At 43.3% G+C, this 27,547-nt stretch overlaps 2 protein-coding genes and 1 long non-coding RNA gene across 5 annotated transcripts; 2 read left to right on the top strand and 1 right to left on the bottom strand.

Annotated features, from left to right (window-relative positions):
* Positions 1 to 401: 401 nt before the first annotated feature.
* Positions 402 to 6,463, top strand: LOC117896875. The gene is made up of 3 exons (XR_004649053.1): positions 402 to 861; positions 918 to 1,593; positions 6,444 to 6,463. It is a non-coding gene; the product is annotated as an uncharacterized LOC117896875 (long non-coding RNA).
* A 12,835-nt stretch (positions 6,464 to 19,298) lies between these two features.
* LOC117899250 (isocitrate dehydrogenase [NAD] subunit gamma, mitochondrial) lies at positions 19,299 to 22,253 on the top strand. 3 transcript variants are annotated; one of them, XM_034809132.1, is made up of 7 exons: positions 19,299 to 19,458; positions 19,557 to 19,634; positions 19,704 to 20,483; positions 20,550 to 20,736; positions 20,805 to 20,880; positions 21,491 to 21,844; positions 21,936 to 22,253. In XM_034809132.1, exons 1-6 carry the CDS (start codon positions 19,402 to 19,404, stop codon positions 21,519 to 21,521), a joined length of 1,209 nt encoding a protein of 402 aa, XP_034665023.1. In that variant the 5' UTR covers positions 19,299 to 19,401; the 3' UTR covers positions 21,522 to 21,844; positions 21,936 to 22,253. The 3 variants fall into 3 exon arrangements, with proteins under 3 accessions (XP_034665023.1, XP_034665025.1, XP_034665024.1); XM_034809134.1 differs by lacking the exon at positions 21,491 to 21,844 and having other exon boundaries at positions 21,936 to 22,249; XM_034809133.1 differs by lacking the exons at positions 21,491 to 21,844; positions 21,936 to 22,253 and having other exon boundaries at positions 20,805 to 20,884.
* Positions 22,254 to 22,723: 470 nt separating this feature from the next.
* On the bottom strand, positions 22,724 to 23,733 carry LOC117899254 (60S ribosomal protein L27). The gene is made up of 2 exons (XM_034809141.1): positions 23,609 to 23,733; positions 22,724 to 23,232 (listed from the first exon to the last, which is right to left on the bottom strand). The coding sequence occupies exon 2, from the start codon at positions 23,222 to 23,224 to the stop codon at positions 22,817 to 22,819; it is 408 nt and encodes a 135-aa protein (XP_034665032.1). The 5' UTR covers positions 23,225 to 23,232; positions 23,609 to 23,733; the 3' UTR covers positions 22,724 to 22,816.
* Positions 23,734 to 27,547: the final 3,814 nt, after the last annotated feature.

The raw sequence follows: 27,547 nt of genomic DNA, 5'->3' as shown, positions 1-27,547 counted from the left end.
GCTAGGGATGCGATGTTGGAATATTTGTATTTATCGATATATCGATTAAATTATGTTTATTTTGCGGGAACAAAGCTTGAATTCTTCGAAATTGTTCGACTTCTAGATCGAATTGCTTTTAAATTGTTATTATCCGCCTTTTTGCCGCCCTGGTCTATCGTTTCTGGGAAGTCAGGTGTGTTTTCGATACGAAATCCAGGGGTCGGATTTTTTACTCGAAGAGTAAATAGGGTATGTTGCATTTTGAGGGTGTGGGTGAGCTGGCTTGTGGATCCCGCAATGTTTTCGAGTCTTTTTTTTTACTCTCCTCTCTCTCCCCATCGGCACCGTTGATCGCCATGCCCCTTGTTATTATCCGCCTTTTGCCGGTGTGTTTTCGATACGAAATCCAGGGGTCGGATTTTTTTTATACCCTGTACTCGAAGAGTAAATAGGGTATGTTGCAGTCGAAGGAAATCGATTGGCAAAATACTGGAGTAGAAGTATTTTTTTGTAGGTCTACAGGTGAAGAGGCATGGCGATCAACGGTGCCGATGGGAGAGAGAGAGGAGAGTAAAAAAAAGACTCGAAAACATTGCGGGATCCACAAGCCAGCTCACCCACACCCTCAAAAATGCCATGCCATGCCCTTGAACTTGGTTCAATTGCAATAGAAGAGATGGGATCAGCTGCATCAAGAGGGACTGCATAGACTCAGCTACGCTGAGCATGCAGTTAGTGGAAGAAAAAAATATCGGCAGCGTTAGATTGTTTGTGTGTGTGACCGTGGAGAAAAAAATCGGGACCAAATCGGGAAAAAAGAAAATCAACAGACCGGCGGGACTACCTAGAGGACTTATTTTTTTTGGAGTATAAATAAAAGTGAGTTCAGTTCAAAGGGAAAGAATCCCAAACTGAACATTTTTTAAAACCTACAGGGGATTGATTGAACCGGCTGGCCTCCCGTATATGGGCCAAATTCCCATTCCCTGGACCTCGGAATATTGGTCACACCCCTGCCCGGGCGCGAGCCCGCCACAGCGGCACCAACAGCAACAGATAATTAAATTAAATAAATACGCCCACATAAAATACATGCATGCATACATGCATACATAAAACACATATACATATACATATGTATATTAAATTGAATATTTAATTTATTGCCGTCCCCATATATATATATTTTCTAACCGTATTCCTGTAAACATCTAAGTTTTATAATCTTATAAATTTTCCGGGAGTAGGCGGACGCGCCACAAAAACATTAGTGCAGGAAACAATAGTTAAGTATGTGTTAAGTTTTTGAGTGAAATTATAACGTTTGATATGAATTGCTGAGAGTGTTTAGTATGGGGGAAAGGGCACCACAACGGCGAAATGGAGGATGGCCGCTGCACTTGAAGAGGAGATTTGTAGTTGTTCTGCGTCGGAGAGATGATTGTCCGTGAGATTTAGAGTAAAGTCCGTAGGTTAGTTTTTGAATTGTCGTTTTGCTTTCATATTTGTTCGAGATGTCCGAACAGCTGGTTTATTGTGCGACCTGGGGGCCTGGGAAGAACTCAGCACTGGAATGACTGGCTAGCCGGCTTTGCCCCATCACCAAAACAGGTTCGTAACAGGTATATTGGATTTGTGGGGAATAAGGGATGTATGTAACGCACAGAAGGAAACGTTTCCGACCCCATAAAGTATATATATTCTTGATCAGCATCAATAGCCGAGTCGATTGAGCCATCTCTGTCTGTCCGTCTTGTTTGTCGGCTAGTTCTCAGAGACAATAAGAGCTAGAGCCGGGTATAAAAACATCAAAACCAATTTTCGTGCAGTGTCCGTGTGAATAAAGACAAACCCGGTTTGAAGCGTTAAAAAATAACAAGCAATACATGTATCATGTGTCACATGTGTCATTGGCTGCGTGTTCTACACGCACTAATACACACACCATGGTGGGGTACTCTCTCCACGCACAATGAGCGGTAACGTTTCGCTTCCTCTAAAAGTCGAATCTACCATACTGTATGGTTAGTCCACTGGCGTTGCATTCCGTTCCCACTCATGTGACCTTTTATGCTATTTTTGTTGTTTGACCTTTTTAGTTTGTTACGAACCTGTATTGGTGTTGGGGCAAGGCCGGCTAGCCAGTCATCCCTGGGATAGGTTTTTCCCAGGCCCCCAGGTCGCACAACAAACCAACTGTTCGGACATCTCGAACCAACAAACGATAATTCAAAAAAAATACAACGGACTTTAATCTGCTATCTAACGGACACATCTCTCCGACGCAGAACAACTAAAAATCTCCTCTTCAAGTGCAGCGGCCGATCTCCATTTCGCCGCTGTGGTCCCCTTTTCCCACCATACTAAACACACTAGCACTTCATATCAAACGTTATAATTTCACTTGAAAAACTTAACACATATTTAAATATATGTAAATCCCTACACTAAATACTGGTGGCGCGTCCGCCAACTCCCGCCTTCTCAACTTAATTATTGGGTGCAAATAAATATGTGGAGTGTAAATAAATATAAATAAATAAATAAATATAAATACGAATACTACATTTAAATGGTTACATCAACAAAAATATATATGGGGATGGCAGAAGAATTAAATAATATTAAATCTATATATAAAAAAGAAAGTCGTATTTTGTTCAACACTTATAACTCGAGAACGGCTGGACCGATTGCCATGGTTTTTGATTTGTTGGATTTGTTTCCGTCGCGAGTACCAGAATACATCTTAAAAAAACCGTTGGCCTGTTTGTTGCGGCCTTAAAGCCAAAACTTTATTTTTTCTGAAGACATCATGTGTGTGTTCAGAAATTTGTCTAAAAAGTTCTTTAGTTCATTTGATTTTCATTTGTATTTGTATTTAATATTTGTTTTATTTATTTGTTTAATTTTGTATTAATCATTTTAATAACAATGCCGCGTCCTATAAGATCCAATCTTTCCCAGCTAAGCCGTAATGCAATTAGGCAACGGAATATCGCGAGTCAATTACCTGAAATTGCACGAGAACAGCGCCGCGTTAATATGGAGCAAAGAAGGGCATTAATTCGTGCTTCTCAAACACAAGAGCAAAGAGAGAGAAATCGTCGAGCTTATCGTACAGAAGAACAGATGAATAATCTTCTAAGTGCAAGAAGAAGTATTGATTTGAATCGAGCAGCGTTTCTGTATGATTGCACCATCGACTACAGCTTGCATCGTTTAGTTTGCATTGGTCCCATAGACGTTGTTTGCCAGCATTGTGGAGCATTGAAGTTTGCTGGTGAAACGCCTGGTTTGTGCTGCCTTAGTGGTAATGTGAAATTGCCTTTATTGGTCCCGCCACCAGAGCCATTGTGCTCCCTGCTTTATGGCGAAACACTAGAATCACGACATTTTCTAGCGAACACTCAAAAATACAATGTCTGTTTCCAAATGACTTCATTTGGGGCGGAAATTATAGAAGAACACAGATTTAATCCGACATTGCTAACCACAAAAATACTAAATGGTTAAGTGAGCGAGCAATTTTGGCCGCTAAAAATGAAGATGTAGATGACCTCAATCTTATAATTCAAAATCAAATCGTAGGTACTCTGTTCAATTCATTCAAATCTATCGACTGCCACTAATTATCCAACTGAATTTTTAAACTCCTTGGATGTGCCTGGTTTACCACCGCACAATTTAAAACTTAAAGTTGGCTGGGTAGTCATCATGCTTAGAAATTTGAACCAACCAAAACTGCGTAATGGAACGCATTTGGTGATAAGAAAACTGATGAGCAATGTGATTCACGCGTCGATACTTAAAGGAAAATTTAAAGATGAGAAAGTTCTTATTCCAAGGATTCCGATGATCCCAAAGGAAATGCCCTTTGAGTTTAAACGAATTCAATTCCCGATTCGTCTTGCCTTCGCCATGACGATCAACAAATCACAGGGCCAATCCTTGACTATTTGTGGCCTCAATCTAGAAAATGCATGTTTTTCTCATGGTCAATTGTACGTGGCATGCTCACGTGTCGGCAAACCATCCGCTTTATTTGTTCTTGCGACTGACCAAAAAACAAAGAATGTCGTTTACCACAAAGTGCTTGAATGAAAATCCTATTACCATCGCATTGGATCATTGCAACCTATAGAAGATGCACAGCATAAATTCTTGCAAATATACTTCATGGGCAATATGGAAGAACAACTTGACAGGCGTCAAGGGATCAACACAGCTACGAAGAGAGCAATTCTCCAAGATCTGCAGAAAATGCTTCATGAACATCATGCATTGGTCAGGCTGTTCAAGACTGCTTTAGAGCGCATGCCAAGTGATTGCAATTCGGTCGTCAATTAAATACATTTGCAAATATGTCACGAAAAGGAGCTACATGGCGGTTTTTGGTATCCAAACATCCAATACCAACGATGACATCACGCGCTATCAAGTTGGTACTTTTTTGTTTCTATCTATATAAACATATTATTTTGAATCATTGTTTTACGTTCATCAAAGCCTAAATTAGTTCAGCTAAAAAGTAACACGACATTCATTGACTGTTAGGCGGTGCGAAGTTCGCCGGGTCAGCTAGTTCAATATATACTTACATACATATATGTGTATGCAGGTATGTGTTTATGTGGGCGTATTTAATTTAATTAATTGCTGGTGGTGTTTATGTATTTAATTAAATAATTTGCTGTTGGTGCTGCGGGCGGGCTCGCGCCCGTGCAGGTGTATGACCAATGTTCCGAGGCCCAGGGAATGGGAATTTGGCCCATTTACGGGAGGACGGCCGGTTCAATTAATACCAATGGGTTTTAAAAACATTCAGTTTGGGATCTTTCCCCTTGGACTGGACTCACTTTTTGTTTAGATCCAAAAAAAATAAGTCCTCTGATTGTCCGTTGTTTTTGTCCCGATTTGTTTCCGATTTTTGTTCCAGGGTCACACACAAAAACGCTCTAATACTGCCGATGTTTATTTTCCCACTAAATGCAAACTGCCTCTTACTGCAGCTGATCTGTTCTCTTCTATTGCCCTTGAACCTAGTTCAAGGGCATGGCATGGCATTTTTGAGGGTATGAGCTGGCTTGTGGATCCCTCAATATATTCGAGCCTCTCTTATATTTTCCTTCTTCCTCTCTCCTGGCGCCGTTCATCGCCTTGCCCCTTTAATTATCACTCTGCCAACCTCAAAAAAAAACGAAAAGGGACGTGTGAGACGCTTCTTACGCGTCACAACTTTTATACCCGGCACTCAGTACTACATCTGCACTTTAGCGGTTGTTTGTCAAATTTTACATTTTTTCTTCATCTGTCATCTACATTAACAACACTGCTCACGCCAACACGCTCCTTTAGCTCGCCACCCTCCCCTATAGACACACACTGCAGAGTCAGGGCAGAGGCAGAGGCAGAGACGTGTCAGGGGGAGAGGCCATAAACAGCGCGAAGCAGAGTGTGAATGCTGCGGGACTGGGTGGGTTTGGCCACTGCAAATTAATTTCTTCATTGTGGCTATAATAATGGTCCAATCGTATCCCAATTTGGTGATCTAGATATGGTCATTCCCTACGGAATGGCGTTTTTAGTTTTCTGCTATTTTCAAAATTGTAGATTTGGGAGGTTTTCGCCCTTTTGAGGAGGCGGAAGGTGGCGTGGCTCATTTTTGAAATACACTTGTAACAGTGTGAGCATACAGAAGACTGGATGCAAAATTTGGTGGCTCTAGCTCTTATAGTCTCTGAGTACTAGGCGCTCATCAGGACGGACAGACGGACAGACAGACAGACAGACATAGACTCGGCTATTGATGCTGATCAAGAATATATATACTTTATGGGGTCGGAAACGTTTCCTTCTGTGCGTTACATACAACCGTTATTCGCACAAATACAATATACCCTATTTACTCTTCGAGTACCGGGTATAACAAGCGTCACTACAACCCACCCCATTTTCCCTGAGCCTAGCCGGCCAACCTTTAGTGGACAGAGAGTGCTGACGAGACGACACTTCCCGTGTCCGTTACAACATTTATATGTGGTATTTGTATATTTATTTATTTATTTTCTATAACCAATTATTTTTCTCCCATTAGTATAAGTTGAGGAGGCTGGAGTAGGCGGACGCGCCAACAGAATTTAGTGTAGGGATTTATGTTTAAATATGTGTTAAGTTTTTGAGTGAAATTATAACGTTTTGAAATGATGTGCTAGTGTGTTTAGAATGGGGGAACATGGGCCACAGCGGCGAAATGGAGATCGGCCGCTGCACTTGAAGAGGAGATTTGTAGTTGTTCTGCGTCGGAGAGATGTGTCCGTTAGATAGTAGAGTAAAGTCCGTTTGTTTGTTTTTGAGTTATCGGTTGTCCGAACGGTTGGTTTGTTGTGCGACCTGGGGGCCTGGGAAAAACCTATCCCTGGGATGACTGGCTAGCCAACCTTGCCCCAACACCAATACAGGTTCGTAACAATAATGGCGCCCAATCTAAGACAAATTTATGAGTCGCAGTCCGATGATCCTATTGGGCTTTGAGGTGGCTCAGAGGGGGCCTAGCTGAGGCCACCGGACGGGTCGCAGGTTGCGGATAGCGAACGGCCTACCCCAGTGGGTAGGTCAGCTGCGAATAGGCGGGCATCCCAAAGAGCATCAACTAAGTTGGCTCTGAGGGAGAGTACCGAAATAAGCAGTCCCGGACAGCCAGCGGGTGTTCGCGACGCAGCAACACTGACGATGCGCTTGTGGTGCCGCCTCTCATTAAGTAGCTCACACAATCCCATCCCTACACAACACCTACCCACATCCTAGCCCCAACACTCACCTCACACCGGGCCGGACTAAGGTGTCACTCGACCCGTGCCAAGAGTCAGCCTGGCTGGGGGCCCGGTATAAACACTAGCCCAGTCGTGAACGGAGAGCTCAGGGACTTGGCAGCCCCCTGTTCTAATTATGCCTTACCCGGGTAACGCAGAGCTCTGCCGGGGTGGACCGTTCCCCTTCTCTGCAGCTCGTGGGAACTATATGGATAAATCACAAAATATTGAAAACAAAAATAAAAACGAGAGAGGCACTCCCCAAATGCCTGCAGGGAGAAATCCCAAGCGGGAGAAGGCAGCGGCCCAAAGGCCTGGCCCGATCCGCTCAGACGCAGGAAAGACCTGCACGGTGAAGGACGCGGGTATGAATCCGGGTGGATCCCATCCCAAACCTGGGATGGGTGGAAAGCCATCACCCAAAACTGATACCATGGTAGGGCAGCTAAGCAATATTGCGGCTGCTCAACCTTCCGGTGAAGCGGCGGGTGATGACTTACCATCAACCAGCGTCCAAGCCAAGAAGTACAGTTATGCCGAAAAGAGCTGGGCACATACTCCGTCGGCAGAACGCCAGCCAGGAAGTCAGTCCAACAGTAGACTGGCTGAAAAAAGTAGAATGGGCCTCGGCGGTGTAGCCCAACTTCAGTGTGGAGCCACAGAAGGTGGCCGCACAACCGAAGAGGCAACGCTCTCAAGAGAGGCCCGGACCTGCCGCGAAGCGATCCAGGGTTCTACCTAATGTATCCTTCGCGCAGATTGCCAAGGAGAGGACGCTGATAGGCGTTCTCGATAAAGGCAGCGCGGAGGGGAAAATACCCAGAAGCCAATGGAAGTGGGTGGAAGCGGCACTGGCCGACCGCTGCTTCGAGCTTCTCGAAAAGGATCCCGGGCCACCCCCAGTCTGCAAAGACATGGGATGGTTCCAGGGAAACATAAAAGTGGTAGCCTGCGAGGATGAGCGCTCCGTAAAGCTATACAAAGCTGCGGTGGCGCAAATCGGTGAAGTCTACGCAGGGGCGAAGGTGCCAAGTAGGCCAAGGGCCCGTATGTGGGTACCGGCTACGTTCAAGGATCCCGAGCGGATCCTAACTATGTTGCAGAGATGCAACCCCACACTGCCAACCTCAGACTGGAAGGTGGCTAAAGTGGAGGCATCAAAGGGCCCCACAAATCAGGCGGTTGTGATCCTGAACAAGGAATCGCTAGCCCCGATCGAGGCAGCCAGGGGAGAGCTTAACTTCGGGTTCAGCTCGGTGACCATGAAGGTCTACAAGTCGGATGCAGCGGCCGAGGCGCGTTCTGTCAACAAACCAGTTGAGCAGGACGTTGCCTCGGAGATCGAGGCACCGGAAGTAGACCCGGAGCCGGAGCCGGCCCTAGAGAGCTACTCCTCGGAGACGGAGCTGTTGCTCGATTTTCAGGCGATGTGTCGGGACGACATTCTCGACGACTCAGACGCCGATATTACAGTGGTGGAGAATGACTCTAATGAAGTCTCTGAGGCTTCTGCAGATAAATCTCCACCACTGTAAAGCAGCATCCGCTGCTCTTATACTCCGCTTAGTCGCGAGCGGAGGAGACATAGTCCTAATCCAGGAGCCCTGGGTGGTAGGAGGTAGGGTCTGTGGATTAGCGACGAAGGACTACAAGCTGATTGTAGCCCAAACGGAAGGTAAAATAAGAACCTGCATATTAGCAAGAAAGCACTTAAATATCTTTCTGCTCCACAACTTTAGCAACGGCGACAACACGGCGGCTAGCCTAGAGCTACAAGGGACACGCCTGAACCTGGTGTCGTCCTACATGGCTCATGAGGAAAGCGATCCTCCCAGTGACCTCGTTCGCAAGATTGCCAGCGACAGCGAGAGGTCGGATACAAGCCTACTAATAGGCTGCGATGCCAACGCTCATCACACCCAATGGGGGAGCTCAAATACAAATGTAAGGGGTAAGTCACTTTTCAGCTTCATCCTAAACTCCAACCAACTCCAACGGGGTAATGACCCCACTTTCATCATAAAAAACCGCCAAGAGGTTACTGACCTCACTCTATTGTCTCACAAACTGTCAGACATAATGAAAAGTTGGAGAGTCCTAGAGGACCACTCCTTCTCCGACCACAGGTACATCGAGACAATCCTATCGCTCGAAAGCACCATACCCACTAGCTATGTAAACCCAAGAAAAACCAACTGGGTTACGTATAGCTCAAAAATGGAGGAATTACTCCCCCCCTCTAGCCCCAAAATGCCCTGATACACAAGACGACCTTAATCGTCTTGTGGACGATTTCACGGAGGCTTGCAATAAGGCCTTCATGGCAGCTTGCCCCTCAACAAAACCAAGAGGGAAAAAGAAACCCCCCTGGTGGTCTAAACATATAGATACCCTCCGGAAAGACTGCAGGACTCTCTTTAACAGAGCCAAAAGCAGAAGCGAGGTAGCGCACTGGGAAAATTACAAAAGTAAGCTAACCCTATACAAAAAAGAAACAAGGAGAGCAAAAAGGGCCTCTTGGCAAAAATTTTGCTCCGAAATTGAGGACACGTCAGAAGCCGCAAGGCTACGCAAGATCCTGTCAAAAACATCCCCCTCTGTGGGATATCTCAAGAAAACTGATGGTACGTGGACAAACTCTAGCGAGGACTCCCTACACATTCTACTCGATACTCACTTTCCTGGGTGTACGACCATCGAGCCGGCAGACACCCCAAGTGAAGGCCCGGAAACCTCGATGGGGCACATCCTCACAAAACGGAATATAAGCTGGGCAGTAAACAGCTTTAAATCCTACAAATCGCCTGGCCCGGAGCAAGTCATTCCGGCTCAGCTACAAAAAGTCGGGGACATGGCCATCAACTGGCTGCAAAGTATCTTCAGGAAGATACTGACAGTGGGAAAAATACCCCGCGCTTGGCTAAAGGCTAAAATTGTCTTTATCCCCAAAGCAGGGAAACTCTCACACACAACCCCAAAAGACTTCAGACCAATAAGTCTATCGTCCTTCCTTCTTAAAACCTTTGAAAGACTAGTCGGGCTGCAGCTGAGGACAACCATTAATCCTCAGTGGCTGTCAGGCGCTCAACATGCCTACCGAAAAGGGAAATCCACGGAAACGGCACTCCATGAAGTAATCTCGGCGGTAGAGAAATCTCTTCACGTCAAAGAATACTCCCTAATCGCTTTCCTAGACATTGAGGGAGCTTTTAACAACGTCATACCGGGAGCCATCACAGAGGCCCTGACTGACCTGGGGGTGGATCGTCACTTGGTGATGCTCATGGATCAATTGCTCACATGCAGGACAGTGACATCATCAATGGGATCGTCCACTCAGTCAAGGTATGTCAACAGAGGCACCCTGCAAGGCGGTGTCCTGTCTCCCCTTCTATGGAACATAGCAGTCAATAAGATTTTGTGTGACTTGGAAGGGGAGGGCTGCAAGGTGGTAGCATACGCGGACGATGTTGCCATTATCTTCTCGGGAAAATTCCCTCAAACACTCTGCGAACTAATGACCGCAAAGCTCGCACGACTGTCAGAATGGACAAAGTCGCGTGGACTGGGAATTAATCCCTCTAAAAAGGAACTTGTGTTGTTTACAACCAAATACAAAATCCCGTCTCTCAACCCCCCAATACTAAACGGATGCAGGCTCTCCTTCAGCGACAGTGCCAGTTACTTAGGGTTGGTAATTGATAAAAAGCTCAGCTGGAACCTAAGCATCAAAGACAGAGTGAAGAAGGCTACGATAGCCCTCTACACTTGCAAGAAGGCCATTGGGCTAAAATGGGGCATGAACCCAAGAATAGTTCAATGGATCTACCTAGCAATAGTAAGACCAATACTGCTCTACGGAGTCGCAGTGTGGTGGACTGCCCTATCGAAGGGAACCATCACTAAGCAACTAAGCAAGGTGCAGCGTACTGCAGCCCTAAGCATCAGTGGAGCTCTGAGCACAACACCAACGGATGCGCTAAATGCTATACTTTGCCTGCAGAGCCTTGATCTTGCAGGTAAGGAGCAGGCAGAAATGGCAGCAATCCGTCTCAGAGACTCTGACCAATGGGTGTCACATCGCACCGGCCATGCTTCCATCCTAAATGGAAACAACACCGTCCCTTCAAAAACGGACTACTGCGTTCCGAGGGAGTATACAGATACCCCCTTTGAAACAATCATCCCTCACAGAAACGACTGGCTTGAGGGACCACCTGGTCCAACGGGAGCCATTCGAATCTTTACTGATGGCTCAAAGCTGGACAACAAGGTCGGAGGAGGAATCTACTCCGAACAGCTGAACATAAGTCACTCCTTCAGGCTTCCGGATCACTGCAGTGTCTTCCAAGCGGAGGTCATAGCGATTGTGAAGGTTGCAGACCAAAAATACAAAATTTAGAATGTCTGGACAAAAATTGTATTAAGATTTTTTTTTGGGAACAGTCTTCTTATTTTATCGCAAAAATATTGAACCTTCCCCACTGTACATGCATTCCATAGAGAGCCCAAATGCAAGATCAGAAGCTTTTATCTTGAAAAGCTCTCTCTTTCGAAATTGCACGTGCGAGCGCCGTTCACATGTGAGCTTTTCTCTCCGCAAGCATAGCTTACGGCTAGCCCTTCGAGAACCTTCTTAGCTCTCTCATACCCAGCTTTTGGAGGGGTAAAATAGTTAGGCTAAGTGCATGCTGCACAGAACAAAAAGTGCATTCAAAGTTGGAAGACTTAATTAATGTGCGTACAGAACATATAAAAAGAAAAACGTGGTGAAAATTCTGCAAAACCATAAAAGGGAACATAAACCCAATAAAAACCATTTGAAAAGTGTTGTGGCTGCAAAGAACAAAAACAAAAAACCAAACCCTGGATAAGGTACGCAAAGAAAATGAAAAAGTGACCTTATTACATAATTTCACGTATGTACTGTACATACATAGGTTATGATCCACGTGTGGCAGAAAATTGCTGACCTGGCCTGACCACCCTCAAGGAGGGGGGGGGTCCGCTTCATGACGATCATCAGTCCTTCTTCTTGGTGCCACCGGACCTTGCCTGCAGGCATAGAAACGGATGGACTTGGCGATCGGGACCGAGCCGTTTATATACATATATCTCACGCGCAATTAAGCCGCTCAACAACAACGACAATATAAAACCATCTAAAATATTATATCACCGCGCCTTGTGTAAAGAAAATGTTGGTGCTTGCACATGTAGGGTGTGGAAAAATTAGCTCAACGGTCATTGCCCTTGCGGCTGACCATACACCTATGCGCATTTAACTAGACCCACCTGACCGTATGTCACCTATTCTCTCCTTCTCTCAGGTTATTAAAATTGTTCGATGCCGACATTCTAAAAGCCACTTAAGGGAAGAAAAATAAATCACAAAATCTAGAAAAGAAAATTTAATGAAGAATTATGGATCGAAGAAAAAAATAGAAAAGAAAATTGTTTAATAATATTAAATATTCCTAGACGTTAACTTAGAAATAGAAGAAGAAAAAAATGAAATTTATGCCTAGTTAAGAATAGATTTTAAAAGGTGCATCATCGGTCTCATTGTGTCCATGGAAGGGTATTGGTAAAATACCTCTTCATAACGCTTCTTGTTATTTTGCATATTTCTACATTTCTTTAACAGTTTTTATTGCAAACGTGAAATTGGGCCCAACGACACCAGCAGCTGTTTAAAAGTCTGTAAGTAGACACACATATATACACATACACTCCGGGTCAGGAGAATAGCGTCTACACAGTGAGACATGCATGCTTAACCATATATAAAGTGAATTATTATTAACTACAATCACTACAATTATACCATTTAATTCCTTTAATTAATTCATTCTTACTTTGTATTTTGATTATATTATTTTTATTCATATTTGATCATTCTCTTGAATTCCTATGTCTTAAATTAGTCCCACATATATATACACATGCAGTAAAAATAGTTTAAGGGTTAGGGTAGAAATAATGGGGGTTACAAACAACATGAAGTTATACAAGTCAAAGTAAAATTATAACGATTAACATGAATTTCTAATCTGATTTTTGGGAGGGGTTCCTAAGGCACATAGCGCAGCAGCAGAAGGTTTTGGGTAGAACCATAATGGCATATTCTTATGTTATTCTACATGGAGGGTGGGTCAAGAGGGAAGAGCACAACCACCTTGCTCTTCACAGTAGGTAGTGGACCTTAAGTTCCGTCCGGGTTTGTAATTCCGATCCCAGTTCCCGTAAATCTGTCTACGATTTTGTTAGGTGACGGAGTTCGTTTTCGCAGCACAACACCCACCCCATTTTCCCCTGAGCCTAGCCGGCCAACCTTTAGTAGACAGAGAGAGTGCTGACGAGACGACACTTCCCGTGTCCGTTACATAATAAATGGCGCCCAACGTGGGGCCCAAATGGTCCGTATCTACCAACGTGGGGCCCAAATGGTCCGTATCTACCAACGTGGGGCCCGAATGGCCGTACCTACCAACTATATATTCTATGGTTATAGGTTCCCTCACGTTTTCCCCAATAACCTTCCCAATCCCTTCCGCAACCCAATATTGATCCAAATTTTAAAGTAGTTCAGTTTTTGTGTTATATATCCAGCTCGGAACAGCTGGGAATCTGATCATTGTCGGACCCAGACCAGTGGATATATTGCATAGAAGAAGATCACAGTAGACTTCATTATATCATTTCATCAGGATACTAGGAACGATAGTTCTGAGTAAATTGGTTCCATACCTAGTAGCGAAGATGAATGACCTTTATTCTCTCGAGATTAATTGAGACTTGTTCAGACTGGAAAATTCGGTCCTGTTCCTCTTTTTCTCGAAAGGATCAACAACAACATTTTGTTTTCTTTCTTTCTGCTTACGGACTTAAGGTTATAACAACCGCAGACATTCCTTCTGCTGTGCTGGTGCCTGATAGGAGACCCTCACAATCATTGCCCATATTTTCGAATTTAGAATCAAAAAAAAAAAAAATCTTTCATAGTCTTAAAGACTATATCGTTTTTCCTTAATCATAATTTGTTACAATGGCGGTAAGGCGAAGCATTGACAATATAAATGTTAATCTCGGCGAGGTAGTCGTACACTGCACTATATGCAATGATACCAGCCAGGACACCGACATTGTAGAAACCCATTGCAAACACAAATACCACCGGTCGTGTTTATCGGATTGGTTGACATCCAATGAGACATGCCCGATTTGTTCGTTACCGTTGCGTTCACAATCTCAATTGAACTGTAAAGAGCTGGGGAAATTTAACATTAAGGATATTTGGTAGCTAGAGACAAAAGTCTGCACCCTTCCTTGTTGTTGTTTCAGTTTTATCTTGGGTCAAAACCCTAAGATAAAATCTGGCGGGGTGTGAAGGTTGCAGACCAAAAATACAAAATTTAGAATGTCTGGACAAAATTGTATTAAGATTTTTTTTTTGGGAACAGTCTTCTTATTTTATCGCAAAAATATTGAACCTTCCCCACTGTACATGCATTCCATAGAGAGCCCAAATGCAAGATCAGAAGCTTTTATCTTGAAAAGCTCTCTTTTTCGAAATTGCACGTGCGAGCGCCGTTCACATGTGAGCTTTTCTCTCCGCAAGCATAGCTTACGGCTAGCCCTTCGAGAACCTTCTTAGCTCTCTCATACCCAGCTTTTGGAGGGGTAAAATAGTTAGGCTAAGTGCATGCTGCACAGAACAAAAAGTGCATTCAAAGTTGGAAGACTTAATTAATGTGCGTACAGAACATATAAAAAAAAAAACGTGGTGAAAATTCTGCAAAACCATAAAAGGGAACATAAACCCAATAAAACCATTTGAAAAGTGTTGTGGCTGCAAAGAACAAAACAAAAACCAAACCCTGGATAAGGTACGCAAAGAAAATGAAAAAGTGACCTTATTACATAATTTCACGTATGTACTGTACATACATAGGTTATGATCCACGTGTGGCAGAAAATTGCTGACCTGGCCTGACCACCCTCAAGGAGGGGGGGTCCGCTTCATGACGATCATCAGTCCTTCTTCTTGGTGCCACCGGACCTTGCCTGCAGGCATAGAAACGGATGGACTTGGCGATCGGGACCGAGCCGTTTATATACATATATCTCACGCGCAATTAAGCCGCTCAACAACAACGACAATATAAAACCATCTAAAATATTATATCACCGCGCCTTGTGTAAAGAAAATGTTGGTGCTTGCACATGTAGGGTGTGGAAAAATTAGCTCAACGGTCATTGCCCTTGCGGCTGACCATACACCTATGCGCATTTAACTAGACCCACCTGACCGTATGTCACCTATTCTCTCCTTCTCTCAGGTTATTAAAATTGTTCGATGCCGACATTCTAAAAGCCACTTAAGGGAAGAAAAATAAATCACAAAATCTAGAAAAGAAAATTTAATGAAGAATTATGGATCGAAGAAAAAAAAGAAAAAAAAAATTGTTTAATAATATTAAATATTCGTAGACGTTAACTTAGAAATAGAAGAAGAAAAAAAATGAAATTTATGCCTAGTTAAGAATAGATTTTAAAAGGTGCATCATCGGTCTCATTGTGTCCATGGAAGGGTATTGGTAAAATACCTCTTCATAACGCTTCTTGTTATTTTGCATATTTCTACATTTCTTTAACAGTTTTTATTGCAAACGTGAAATTGGGCCCAACGACACCAGCAGCTGTTTAAAAGTCTGTAAGTAGACACACATATATACACATACACTCCGGGTCAGGAGAATAGCGTCTACACAGTGAGACATGCATGCTTAACCATATATAAAGTGAATTATTATTAACTACAATCACTACAATTATGCCACTTAATTCCTTTAATTAATTCATTCTTACTTTATATTTTGATTATATTATTTTTATTCATATTTGATCATTCTCGAATTCCTATGTCTTAAATTAGCCCCACATATATATACACATGCAGTAAAAATAGTTTTAAGGGTTAGGGTAGAAATAATGGGGGTTACAAACAACATGAAGTCATACAAGTCAAAGTAAAATTATAACGATTAACATGAATTTCTAATCTGATTTTTGGGAGGGGTTCCTAAGGCACATAGCGCAGCAGCAGAAGGTTTTGGGTAGAACCATAATGGCATATTCTTATGTTATTCTACATGGAGGGTGGGTCAAGAGGGAAGAGCACAACCACCTTGCTCTTCACAGTAGGTAGTGGACCTTAAGTTCCGTCCGGGTTTGTAATTCCGATCCCAGTTCCCGTAAATCTGTCTACGATTTTGTTAGGTGACGGAGTTCGTTTTCGCAGCACAACACCCACCCCATTTTCCCTGAGCCTAGCCGGCCAACCTTTAGTAGACAGAGAGTGCTGACGAGACGACACTTCCCGTGTCCGTTACACGATCAAGGAAGCTTTGAACTGTCTTCAGGAACTAACCCCTGAGGCGACTCACATAAACATCTATAGTGATAGCCAAGCTGCAATCAAATCACTAAATGCGATAACAACAAGTTCGGCTACAGTGGCAAACTGTCGCAAATCTCTTCACGAGATGGCTTATCAGTTCGTCATCAGCCTAATATGGGTCCCGGGCCACCAGGACATTAAAGGCAACTGTATAGCAGATGAGCTGGCCAGAGCTGGAACAACAATCCCCCTTCTCAATGATAAGGAGGATATACGTATGCCAATGGCCACCTGCAAGCTCAAAATAGAAGAACATTTTAAGCAACTAACAAATGACAGATGGCAAACTTTGCCACTATGTCGCATAACTCGGCAAACATGGCCTGACATAAATAGGAAGCGCACCGATGAGCTCTGCAAACTCAGTAGGAGTAGGTGCAGCTCAGTCATACGCTCCCTTACGGGACACTGGCTAATAGGAACACATGAAAACAGGCTGGGAGCCCCATATAACGACTTCTGTAGAAGCTGTAGAGATGAGGAAGAGGAACACCTGTTCTGCTCCTGCCCGGCTCTCAGTAGAAGGAGACTCCAATACTTGGGCGCTCCTTTTCTAAATGACATTTCGGACATGTCTACAAAAAGTCCCAGACGGATCGCAGGCTTCATAAGGGCATCCGGATGGGATAATGGATAAAATATGGTCTCACGGGAGAGATGGGAACGAAACATGCGGTATCACAATGGGCCGAAACCGGCCTAAGTGTGTCGGGTCTCTGACAACCCCGACAGCCGCCTCAACCTAACCTAACCTATGAGTCGCAGTCCGTTCTCGAACACCGAAAGTAGGAGAGTACGGCTGCAAATCATAAAGGTCGAGGAGGTTATAAATGTCCAGCCGAGAGGAACGATCTCGAGTGGTAGTCTGCAGTCAGGGTCCGTCTGTGTTCCGGTGGCCTGTGAGGAGCTGTGAAGGTTGGCTCGCAGATGCACGGCGCTGAGGGTTCTAAAAATGTAGGAATCCACGAAGTAAATAGTTTTTTTTGTTTGTATGAAAACTTATCTGACAGAGGGAAGCCGGAGGAGAATCCTCAAGCCAGTTAGCAACCGGCCCGTTGCCTGGTGGACAAAAGAGAGCCTGGAAAGGAAAAAATACCCAAAGTTAGTTAAGTTCGTGTAGTTTTTTTTGTGCTGCTTCCCCTACTTACCGCTGGAGGACACCGGGAAAGTAGTATGTCGTAGAGATTTGTTTTGCTCTAGGTGGCCCGTGGGGACATTAAGTCGGCCACGCGATGCACCTGGAGCAGCTACAAGATCCCGAAGATATCTTTCAGTAGAGTAGTGGGACAGAAGCAGCTAGGTAGCAGAGTGAGCGCCCTTGACTCTTAATCTTCTGTAGAAGATGAGAAGTCAACAGCGCTCGCAACGACGAAGTTGTAGACGTTGGACAAGGAAAGACGTAGGGAACCAGGTGCAGATGGCTCCAGTAGAAGTTGTGGTTACTTTCCCCTCTTATTGTTGATCTTGCAGTATTTGGAAGTTCCGTGTTTAGTTTTTGTTTGAGTTAGGTTAGTTTTTCTGTGGAAGAAGAAACAAAGTTAGGTAGGTAGAGAAAGTATGTTTATGAGCACTTACGGTCAAGAGAGAAATGACTCGCAGGACACTTCCGTCAGGGAACCTGACAGAACAGGTGGGAGAAGATATGCAGGCCGCGGAAAGAGGCGGAAACCCGAGCTGGAATCGTCCGAAGACGAAAAGAATTGCCGTCCGAAATTATTTCGGGCATTAACGTCGCCATAGCTCAATGGCAGGAGACGCAGAGAAGAGCTATGGCGGACACAATCAGCGGGAAGTTGCAAGAGGAGTTCCGGCGAGGTTTTATGGAGCTGATGGCTGCCATAACGGAGGCAATGACGCCCTTGCGCCAGAGGGGAGAGATAATCCAGGATCTGGTCTGGGAGGATGATCCAAACGGCAGGGAAGGCGGTCAGACGGCTCTAGAATGCCAAAAGCAGAGCACCAAGCACAGATGTTCCGGCGAACACCAGGAGCAGATTCCCCAAGAGCCTCCAAGAAAGCCGGAGCCAAAATTGGTCCTTCATGGGGGATGATGGCGAACTGGATCCGAGACCGGATATACAGAAGCGGAAACCAGCTGGAGACGGCGGAGCACGGAGACGCCCTACGCCCTACGAGAGGCGAGACGGGTGGAGGATATCCAGCCAAAGTCGCAGCTGTTGGAAGGAGAAAAGAAGGAGAAGAGGAAAGTGGAAACCGAGTGGGTGTGAGCCTACGTTGGGCGCTGCAGCAGCCTAGAGAAAAGCCGGTATCATTTCCTTCGATTGTTTGCGAATAATTCCTCCGGCCATGTATGCCTGAATTTTCGCTAGGTGTTGCAGTCGAAGGAAATCGATCGGCAAAATACTGGATTAAGCACTATTTTTTGGAAGGTTGGCAGGGCGATAGGTGAAGGCGCAAGGCGCTAAACGGTGCCGGACAGAGAGAGAAGGAAAATATAAGAGAGGCTCGAAATCATTGCGAGATCCACGAGCCCGCTCACCCACACCCTCAAAGAAATGCCATGCCATGCCCTTGAACTTGGTTCAAGGGCAATAGAAGAGATGGGATCAACTGCATTGAGAGGGGCTGGATAGAGCAGCTACGCTAAGCAGGCAGGTAGTAGAAAAATAACCGTCGGCAAAGTAAAGCGTAAAAAGTGTGTGTGACCGTGGAGCACTTTGAGGGATCACGGATTTCAAGCTGACCAGCTGGACAAGCCAGAGGATTTTTACCCGCATCCAAGCAAAAAGTGAGTCCGCTCAATAGGGAGAAAATTCCAACGATTAATATTGGAAAACTCTTAGGGAAAAGATAGAGCAGGCTGGGCTCTTCGATTTTGCCAATTTTGTGGAAAATTTATTGATAAATTGGATAAAATTGTTGTTTTAGCGAAGAGACTCCTAACTAGCTAGTAATATCAAATAGAACATCAATATCGAGGAAAATAATTAAGATTTACGGTATATTTACAGTATATTTTGAAAATGCAAGGGTATATTTTGGTATATTTAAAAGGCTACCCCGTCAGGGCATCTATCTAACTAACTATCGATAATTTCGCGGTCACACTGCCGCCGTAATAATTCTTTAAGTAATTTGCAAAACAATTGGCCACTAAAGGCAACTACACTACAAGACGCAATCATGGCCCTTCGCTTGACACAGAGACTGCTGCAGACGCAGACGCCGTTCCTGACACGCGTAGGTTTTCGTTGGCTGAAAATTGGCTAAAATTACATAATGCGATGGGCCTGGGAACGGGCAGCAGAACTGATCATCTCAATCGAATCATATTTTAGGGCTATCCCATGCTGGTGACCAAGGAAAAGAGCGAGGATGTAGCCCACACCAAGTCGTCTCTGCAGAAGAAAGTTACGGTAGATATTAGCCCCCTTGCACAATTGAGGTTATAGCATAGATATAACTGCATATGTATGTTTGTGCAGCGTACAGATATCCCGTCGGCGCAGTACGGTGGTCGTCATGCTGTCACCATGCTACCTGGTGGTGGAATCGGCCCGGAGCTAATGACATATGTAAGAGAAATTTTTAGTTACTGCGGCGCTCCAATCGATTTCGAGGTGATTGAAATTGATCCCTCTACCGAGGGTAATGATGATCTGGACTATGCCATCACTTCGATAAAGCGCAACGGTGTGGCACTCAAGGGAAACATTGAGACCAAGTCGCAGGAGCTGTCCGAGGTTTCACGCAACGTGGCCATCCGTAATGAGCTGGATCTCTATGTGAACGTTGTGCACTGCAAGTCGTATCCTGGAATTCCGGCGCGCCACCAGGACATTGACGTTGTTCTTATCCGTCAGAACACCGATGGTGAGTATGCCATGCTGGAGCACGAGTCGGTGCCCGGCATTGTTGAGAGCATGAAGGTGGTCACCGTCGAGAATGCAGAGCGTGTGGCCCGCTATGCCTTCGAGTATGCGCGTCAGAACAACCGCAAGAAGGTCACCACCATCCACAAGGCCAACATCATGAAACTGTCCGATGGCCTCTTCCTGGAGTGTGCCAAGCGTGTGCACAAGGACTATCCCGAGCTGGAGCACGACAACATGATCATCGATAACACCTGCATGCAAGCCGTCTCCAAGCCCCACCAGTTCGATGTGATGAACATGACCAACTTGTATGGCACCATTGTGTCCAATGTGCTGTGCGGTTTGATGGGCGGAGCTGGCCTCATTTCCGGCCGCAACTACGGCGATCATGTAAGACCTAATCATTGCAGTCTGCCACGAAAATGTGCGTTGATATGTGATAATTTCGTTTTGCAGTACGCCGTCTTTGAGCCGGGAACCCGCAACACAGGCACTGCCATTGCTGGCAAGAATATTGCCAATCCCGTGGCCATGATTAATGCTAGCATTGATATGTTGAATCATCTAGGCCACAAGGAGCATGCCAATGTCATCTACGAGGCCACCTACCAGACCATTGTTAATGATGCCATCCGCACACCAGGTGCGAACCCATATCCCAACCCGATAATTGCTGAAAATTTTTAATATTTAACTGGAATATCTTTGCAGATCTGGGCGGCAACCACTCAAGTACCGATGTGGTTGAGAATATACTGAAAATCTTGAGCGCCAAGCGCGTGAATTGGTAAAATAAACGCCTAGCGTTTCCTTATTTGCCTATTTATTATGTTTTATCGCGCTCTCAACGAAATGCTGTATTTAAGTGTTGAATCAGAAAACACCCATCTATCCGCTTGTCCTATTTGTATTGAGTACTTCAGCCCCCACTATATAGCGGGCCTCTATATGTTGTATTATAATTTCAAGCTCTTATTGTATTATTTTTTGATTTGTACTCCTAAACAGAACTGTAAGTGTTTTATGTTCAACTTTATTGTTTTAACCCACAACTACAACAACAACTGTGTACCTAACACACACACGCGCACACACAAAACTAAACTTACAGCTAACTTTACTAATTTTGTAGTCTGTAGTTTATTTTCTGTTGACAAAAATGCTTTGTTGAAATTTATTTATGTTTCAAGTGGTCCACTTAGTGGCTTAAACACACACCCAGTATACCTCCACACTTACACACAACACGCACACCACAGTAAAAGTATGTAGTTTATGTCCACGCACGGTATATCTTCTTGCAACCAAAACCTGTCGTATGTGCATATACAAATCTAACAAATAATTGTATTTTCTCTACTCCCTCCAACTCCTGAAAAATGCTTACCCGCTCGCAGGCCACATGGAAACTATTTCAACCAATTATAGGCACTATCGTACTACCGAAACTCAACCTATACCCAAACCAAAAACAAAAAAAAACTAAACAAAGCTAAGCAAAATTATATTAACACTGAACTAAGCCAATTTGAGAGAACTGTTATAAGAGGCATCTTTTACCCCTAAGCCAATGCATATTCAGCGTCTAATGTGAAGCCCCCCAAACAAAACCCCGAAAGATTCAGTTGAATTTATGTTTGAGGTCAAATTGTCTCCGCTGTTTAACAAAATCCAAAACTACTATCTACCCCTAAATGCTCAATGTTCATTCGTGTATTCCCCCATTCGATGTCAAAAGTGTGATAAATCAGGTAATACAAACTCCAAATATATATTTATATTTTTATAGCAGTCCGCATGGACAGTACACATAATAATGAATTTGGATATTCTACTCCACAGATTTTCTTTGCCGGCACCATCCACTGTCTCTGAACTATTCAAGCCACCTCCCCCGCCTATAATTTAAACCTCTCTTTTTTATTTAAATGTATCATTATCCGACATAAAATTGTTCGAGCCTTTGCTACACTACCCTACTACCCTCTTCAGAAATGGTTGGGTAGCCAAGTGTTCCAGTAGTCAACAAGATATTTAAATTGTAAATTCGATTTTCCAAACGAACCGATTGTGTAATATTACCTAGAGAAATTCAAGCAAAATGTATTATTCTGTTCGAATATTTATTAGTAAAATATAAAAGAAAACAAAGACGACTTCTGTAATAGGCGTTTTTAATTGTTTGGGATGATAAGGGGATTTGATCGTCTTTAAATACACCACAGGATGCATACACTAATATAAGCTCAGTTAGATGCAGATTGTTCCTATGAAATGACAGAATCGTTGAAAAGTCCCTAAGGATCCAATTATAATCTACCCAATAAGATTTATATTACAACTCCCTGCTCGCTTTAAGCATCTCTGGTTCAGTTTTAGTTACTGAACAGATCTTCGATTAAGACTTCGATGTTTGCAGGATCTGCTGTCTACCTCTCCAATCTTATAGGAGACCACTCCAGGAGATCTTCAACGCGAGTCAAAATTTCAGTCCGCTTTCACAAAGGAGCGAGGCTGCATATCGCCTTCAGATTATTCAGCACACCTAGAAAAACATTAGAACCGCTCTTTCACACTTGCACATATCCAGCTGCCACCGTATGAAGACTACACAAATAACACATTTAATCTTACTTCGGTCATTTATATCAGAATTGTTTTTTTATTTAACCTTAAAAAAACGACGACAATAATTCATCATCATCATCCCATTAGTTTCTAGCTTAGAAACGCAGCTTCTGGAAGAACCACTTGTTCTTTCCCTCCTTGTAGATGGACTCGAACTTGACGCGGGTCTGGAAACGGTGTGTCTTGCGCTTGACGGGATCCTTCAGGTCCTTGGGCGACAGTTTCTCGAAGCTGATGTCATGCGCCGTGTATCGGGTGGGCATCAGATGGTTGTAGTTCAAGCTCCTCAGGAAAGGCTTTATCTTGGACTTCTTCTTCAACTTGTTCTTGCCCATCTTCTTGGTCACCTTGCGGGGGTACCTGTCGATACCGGCGACCAGAGCATGACCGAAGGGTTTCTCCGGGGTGCCATCGTCGGAGGTCTTGACGATGATGGCCTTGCGGCCAGCGTAACGTCCGCTAAGGACGATTACGATCTTGCCCTGCTTCATGATTTTCCTCATCTTGGCGGCTGAAGATGTCCAATCATTTTTTTTTGGTTGTGGGTGAAGAGGAGAAGGCGCGTATACATGAAATTGGAAGAACAAAATTCACATTGTTAGCAAAATGGTCGTTAACTCACTAATCGCTATTAAAATAATACATTTTCACTGTTCTAATGTTAATTTCTTGCACAAACAAGTAGATTTCTTAAGCATCGAGTATGTCTGCTTTTTGTTTTGTTTGTCCGTTTGACAAGGGTTTATTTTGCTTTAATTGGGGAATATGCATGTCAATAGCTGTCTTATCGAGTACTCCGTACAGGTACTCAGCTCTTTTCACTATTATTATTCAATGTTGGTTTGATATTTCAATGGATTTTTAAGATTTATTTTCACACAACTTACAGGTCTGTTCAGCGACCGGAAAAGAAAGAAAAGGCAGACGTCAATAGCACGAGTTTGACAGTTGCGCAAAACCATCGACTGCACTATCGATAGTATCGATGGTTTTGGGCGATAGAGTTGAACCACTAACCAAATAGTATATATAATAGTAAATAGGGTATGTTTCAGTCGAAGGAAATCTATTGGCAAAATACCCTATTTACTCTTCGAGTACAGGGTATAAAAAAAATCTGACCCCTGGATTTCGTATCGAAAACACACCTGACTTCCCCAGGAACGATAGACAAGGGCGGCAAAAAGGCGGATAATAACAATTTAAAAGCAATTCGATCTAGAAGTCGAACAATTTCGAAGAATTCAAGCTTTGTTCCCACAAATTAAACAATAATATAATCGATATATCGATAAATACAAATATTCCAACATCGCATCCCTAGCATTGCACAGTACTTTTATTTTTTTAAAACTCCGTTGTTTTCGTTAATTAGTTTGCATCGCATCAAGTGGGCGACGCATCCAAGCAGTTTTACCACATTGTTGCTGTGAAATAACGCGACTAGCAACTCGAAATGGCAGCCAGCCTCATGAATTTTCTTATGCTAATTTGCGCGGCACATAAGTTGATCGACGCTGCCAAATTAAACCACGCACGCGTGCTCCTGCCTCTATTCGAAGAAAAATCCATCAACTTCACCTTGCAGGTGGACCAAAAAATTTGCTACAAATGGTGCGTTGACATTTTAACCTACAATTGCTTTCTAGCCTTGGCTGCACGGCCCGACCGGCTTGACCGACCGGCACTTTAACCTCAAACGAGAAGATACATACGTATGTGACGCATCTTACGCGTCACAACTTTTATACCCGGCACTCAGTACTACATCTGCACCTTAGCGGTGTTTTGTCAAATTTTACATTTTTTCTTCATCTGTCATCTACATCTACAACACTTCTCACACCAACACGCTTCTTTAGCTCACCCCCTTCCCTAGACCCACACACTGCAGACTCGCGGCAGAGGCAGGGGCCGCGCGAAGCAGAGTGTGATTGAGAGAATGTGAAAAAACAACAAAAGCTGCGGGACAGGGTGGGTTTAGCCACTGCAAATTAATTTCTTCATTGTGGCTATAATAATGATCCAATCAGATCTCAATTCGGTGATCTGATAGATATGGTTATTCCCTACGGAATGGCTTTTAGTTTTCTTTTATCTTCAAAATTGTAGCTTTGTGAGGTTTTCGCCATTTTGCAGGGGCGGAAGGGGGCTGGTCTCATTTTTGAAATACACTTGTAACAGTGTGAGCATATAAAAGTCTGGATGCAAAATTTGGTGGCTCTAGCTTTTATAGTCTCTGAGATCCAGGCGCTCAACAAGACGGGCGTACAGACAGACATGGCTCTATCGACTCGGCTATTGATGCTGATCAAGAATATATGTATATGTACAGTGGGGAGCAATGATGAGACATGTTCACAATAACTGACCTTCGTCGACCATAACTTCTAAACGCATAATGCAATCGTCACCAATTTTTTTTAGATATCAATCACTTTATCCTTAACAAATTGGCAATCCCAGAAAAATACAAATTTGAAGCTTTTAAATAGCGAAAAATAAAAAACTATAAAAACTCGCTTGTACTCAATTATGCACTTTTCGTTATTTTCACTTATTTAATATTTCAAAATTTTCTAATCAACAATACGCTTGCAGATTTGATGTTGAATATTTTTTGTTTATATTCTAGTAATACTAACATCAAATTAAGACATTTCTCATAATAATCGAAGCAGATTTAATGAATTTATTAAATATTGAATTGTTAATAGCATTAGTCAATCGGTGGTGATCAGAGTGGAAAAGACGCGAAATTTTGTCCTGAAACAGCAAAGCCAAGGTTGCCCTAAGGCACTAGCAGACCCAAAAGCCACACTTATAATGTCGCAAATTAGTAACAAGGACTTTCTCAGTCCAAAGGATGCTCTTTTCGCATAATACTATCAATGTTGGTCTAGATGGCCAAGTGTGGACATCGTACCACCACCTGAAACATCCTCACAAAATTTTAAATCTACCGGCATGTTTTACGTGGTCGGAAAAAATGGTAAAAACAAACCCGAAACTTTTAAATTAGCATAACAATTTGACCACGGATGATTGAAAACGTGTTATTAGGTCCGATGAGTCCAAATAATCATATGGGTTGCAGTATTGTTGGCGTAAGACCGAAAAAAGGCTTCAAGGACATCATATCAAGCAAACCATGAAACTCTATGGGGTCAGAAACGTTTCCTTATATGCGTTACATACATCCGTTACTCCCCACAAATCCAATATACCCTACTTTCTCTTCGAGTACCGGGTATAACAAAAATTCTCTCTTCGGAAAATTTGAAAAACGATCTCAAGGCATCGGTTAGTAGTCGTACTAAATGAAAGAGGTTGATTTAAAACGATTATTAAATTACACATAGTAAAAGTGGATGTATGTACATATTTACGGAATGAGATTCAGAAAGGTACTCAATGCCTCGAATGTGCATTTATTTCGTCGTGGGTACATTTGGTGGTGGGAAGTTGTATTAAGGTGCCTAATATGAGGTTTCCTAACAAATCTGAGCAAATTGACCTTAGTTTCATTTGACTACAGCACATTTTATGTGACTGGACGAAATAAATGCACCTTCGAGGCATTGAGATCCGATCTCAATCAGATCACCAAATTGGGATCCGATTGGATCATTATTGTGGCCACAATGAAGAAATTAATTTGCGCTGGCTAAACCCACCCCGTCCCGCACCTTATATTTTTTTTTTTTTTTTTTTTTTCAAAAAAAAATTCAGTTAGTTTATGAATTGTTATCAAAATAATTCGACTAAAAGCGCTTTGAAAACAGTTATGAAAAAATTAGACTGCGTTTCTATTATTTTTTCCAGGCCTAAAAACTGAAAGTTCATTTCTGTTATATACGGTTTTTTTTTTAATTTTTGTTTTTTACATTTTGAGACATTGCTATGTAGGCTATCAATAAAAATTATGAAAAAAAAATTATTTTCCCTGAACAAAATTTTCTATTATCGTTTCTATTATTTTTTCCGCCATGTACATATGTATGTATGTACATGGCTCCATCGCATAATCGGACAGCAGTTTCCTCTTTACGCATGTGCCGGAAAAGTAAATAGAAATGCGTTAGACCAACCGTTTTTTTACTATTTTTACAACTTTATAGTATTACCTATCCAAATCATAAACAAAAGTTATACTTTTTTAGTGAGAACAGTTAGTTTTAATCGAAAAACCAAAAAAGTCATGTTTTGAGACTCAACGCATAATCCCGTTTTTTTTTAGGCTGGCTCGTTTGAGGTTAAAGTGCCGGTCGGTCAAGCCGGTCGGGCCGTGCAGCCAAGGCTAGAGAGCAATTGTAGGTTAAAATGTCAACTCACCATTTGTAGCAAATTTTTGATCCACCTGCAAGGTGAAGTTGATGGATTTTTCTTCGTATATTGGCAGGAGCACGCGTGCGTGGTTTAATTTGGCAGCGCCGATCAACTCATGTGCCGCGCAAATTAGCATAAGAAAATGCACGAGGCTGGCTGCCATTTCAAGTTGCTTGTCGCGTTATTTGTGTTAAATGTGTTAAAAACTGGCTGCGTCGCCCACTTGATGCGATGCCAACTAATTATCGAAAACAACGGAGTTTTAAAAAAATAAAAGCACGGTGCAATGCTAGGGATGCGATGTTGGAATATTTGTATTTATCGATATATCGATTAAATTATGTTTATTTTGCGGGAACAAAGCTTGAATTCTTCGAAATTGTTCGACTTCTAGATCGAATTGCTTTTAAATTGTTATTATCCGCCTTTTTGCCGCCCTGGTCTATCGTTTCTGGGAAGTCAGGTGTGTTTTCGATACGAAATCCAGGGGTCGGATT

The sequence above is a fragment of the Drosophila subobscura genome, chromosome O, assembly GCF_008121235.1.
Source record: "Drosophila subobscura isolate 14011-0131.10 chromosome O, UCBerk_Dsub_1.0, whole genome shotgun sequence".
Lineage (NCBI taxonomy): Eukaryota > Metazoa > Arthropoda > Insecta > Diptera > Drosophilidae > Drosophila > Drosophila subobscura.
Note: the sequence above shows the minus strand (reverse complement) of the source record. Positions and strands in the feature narration are given on the sequence as shown.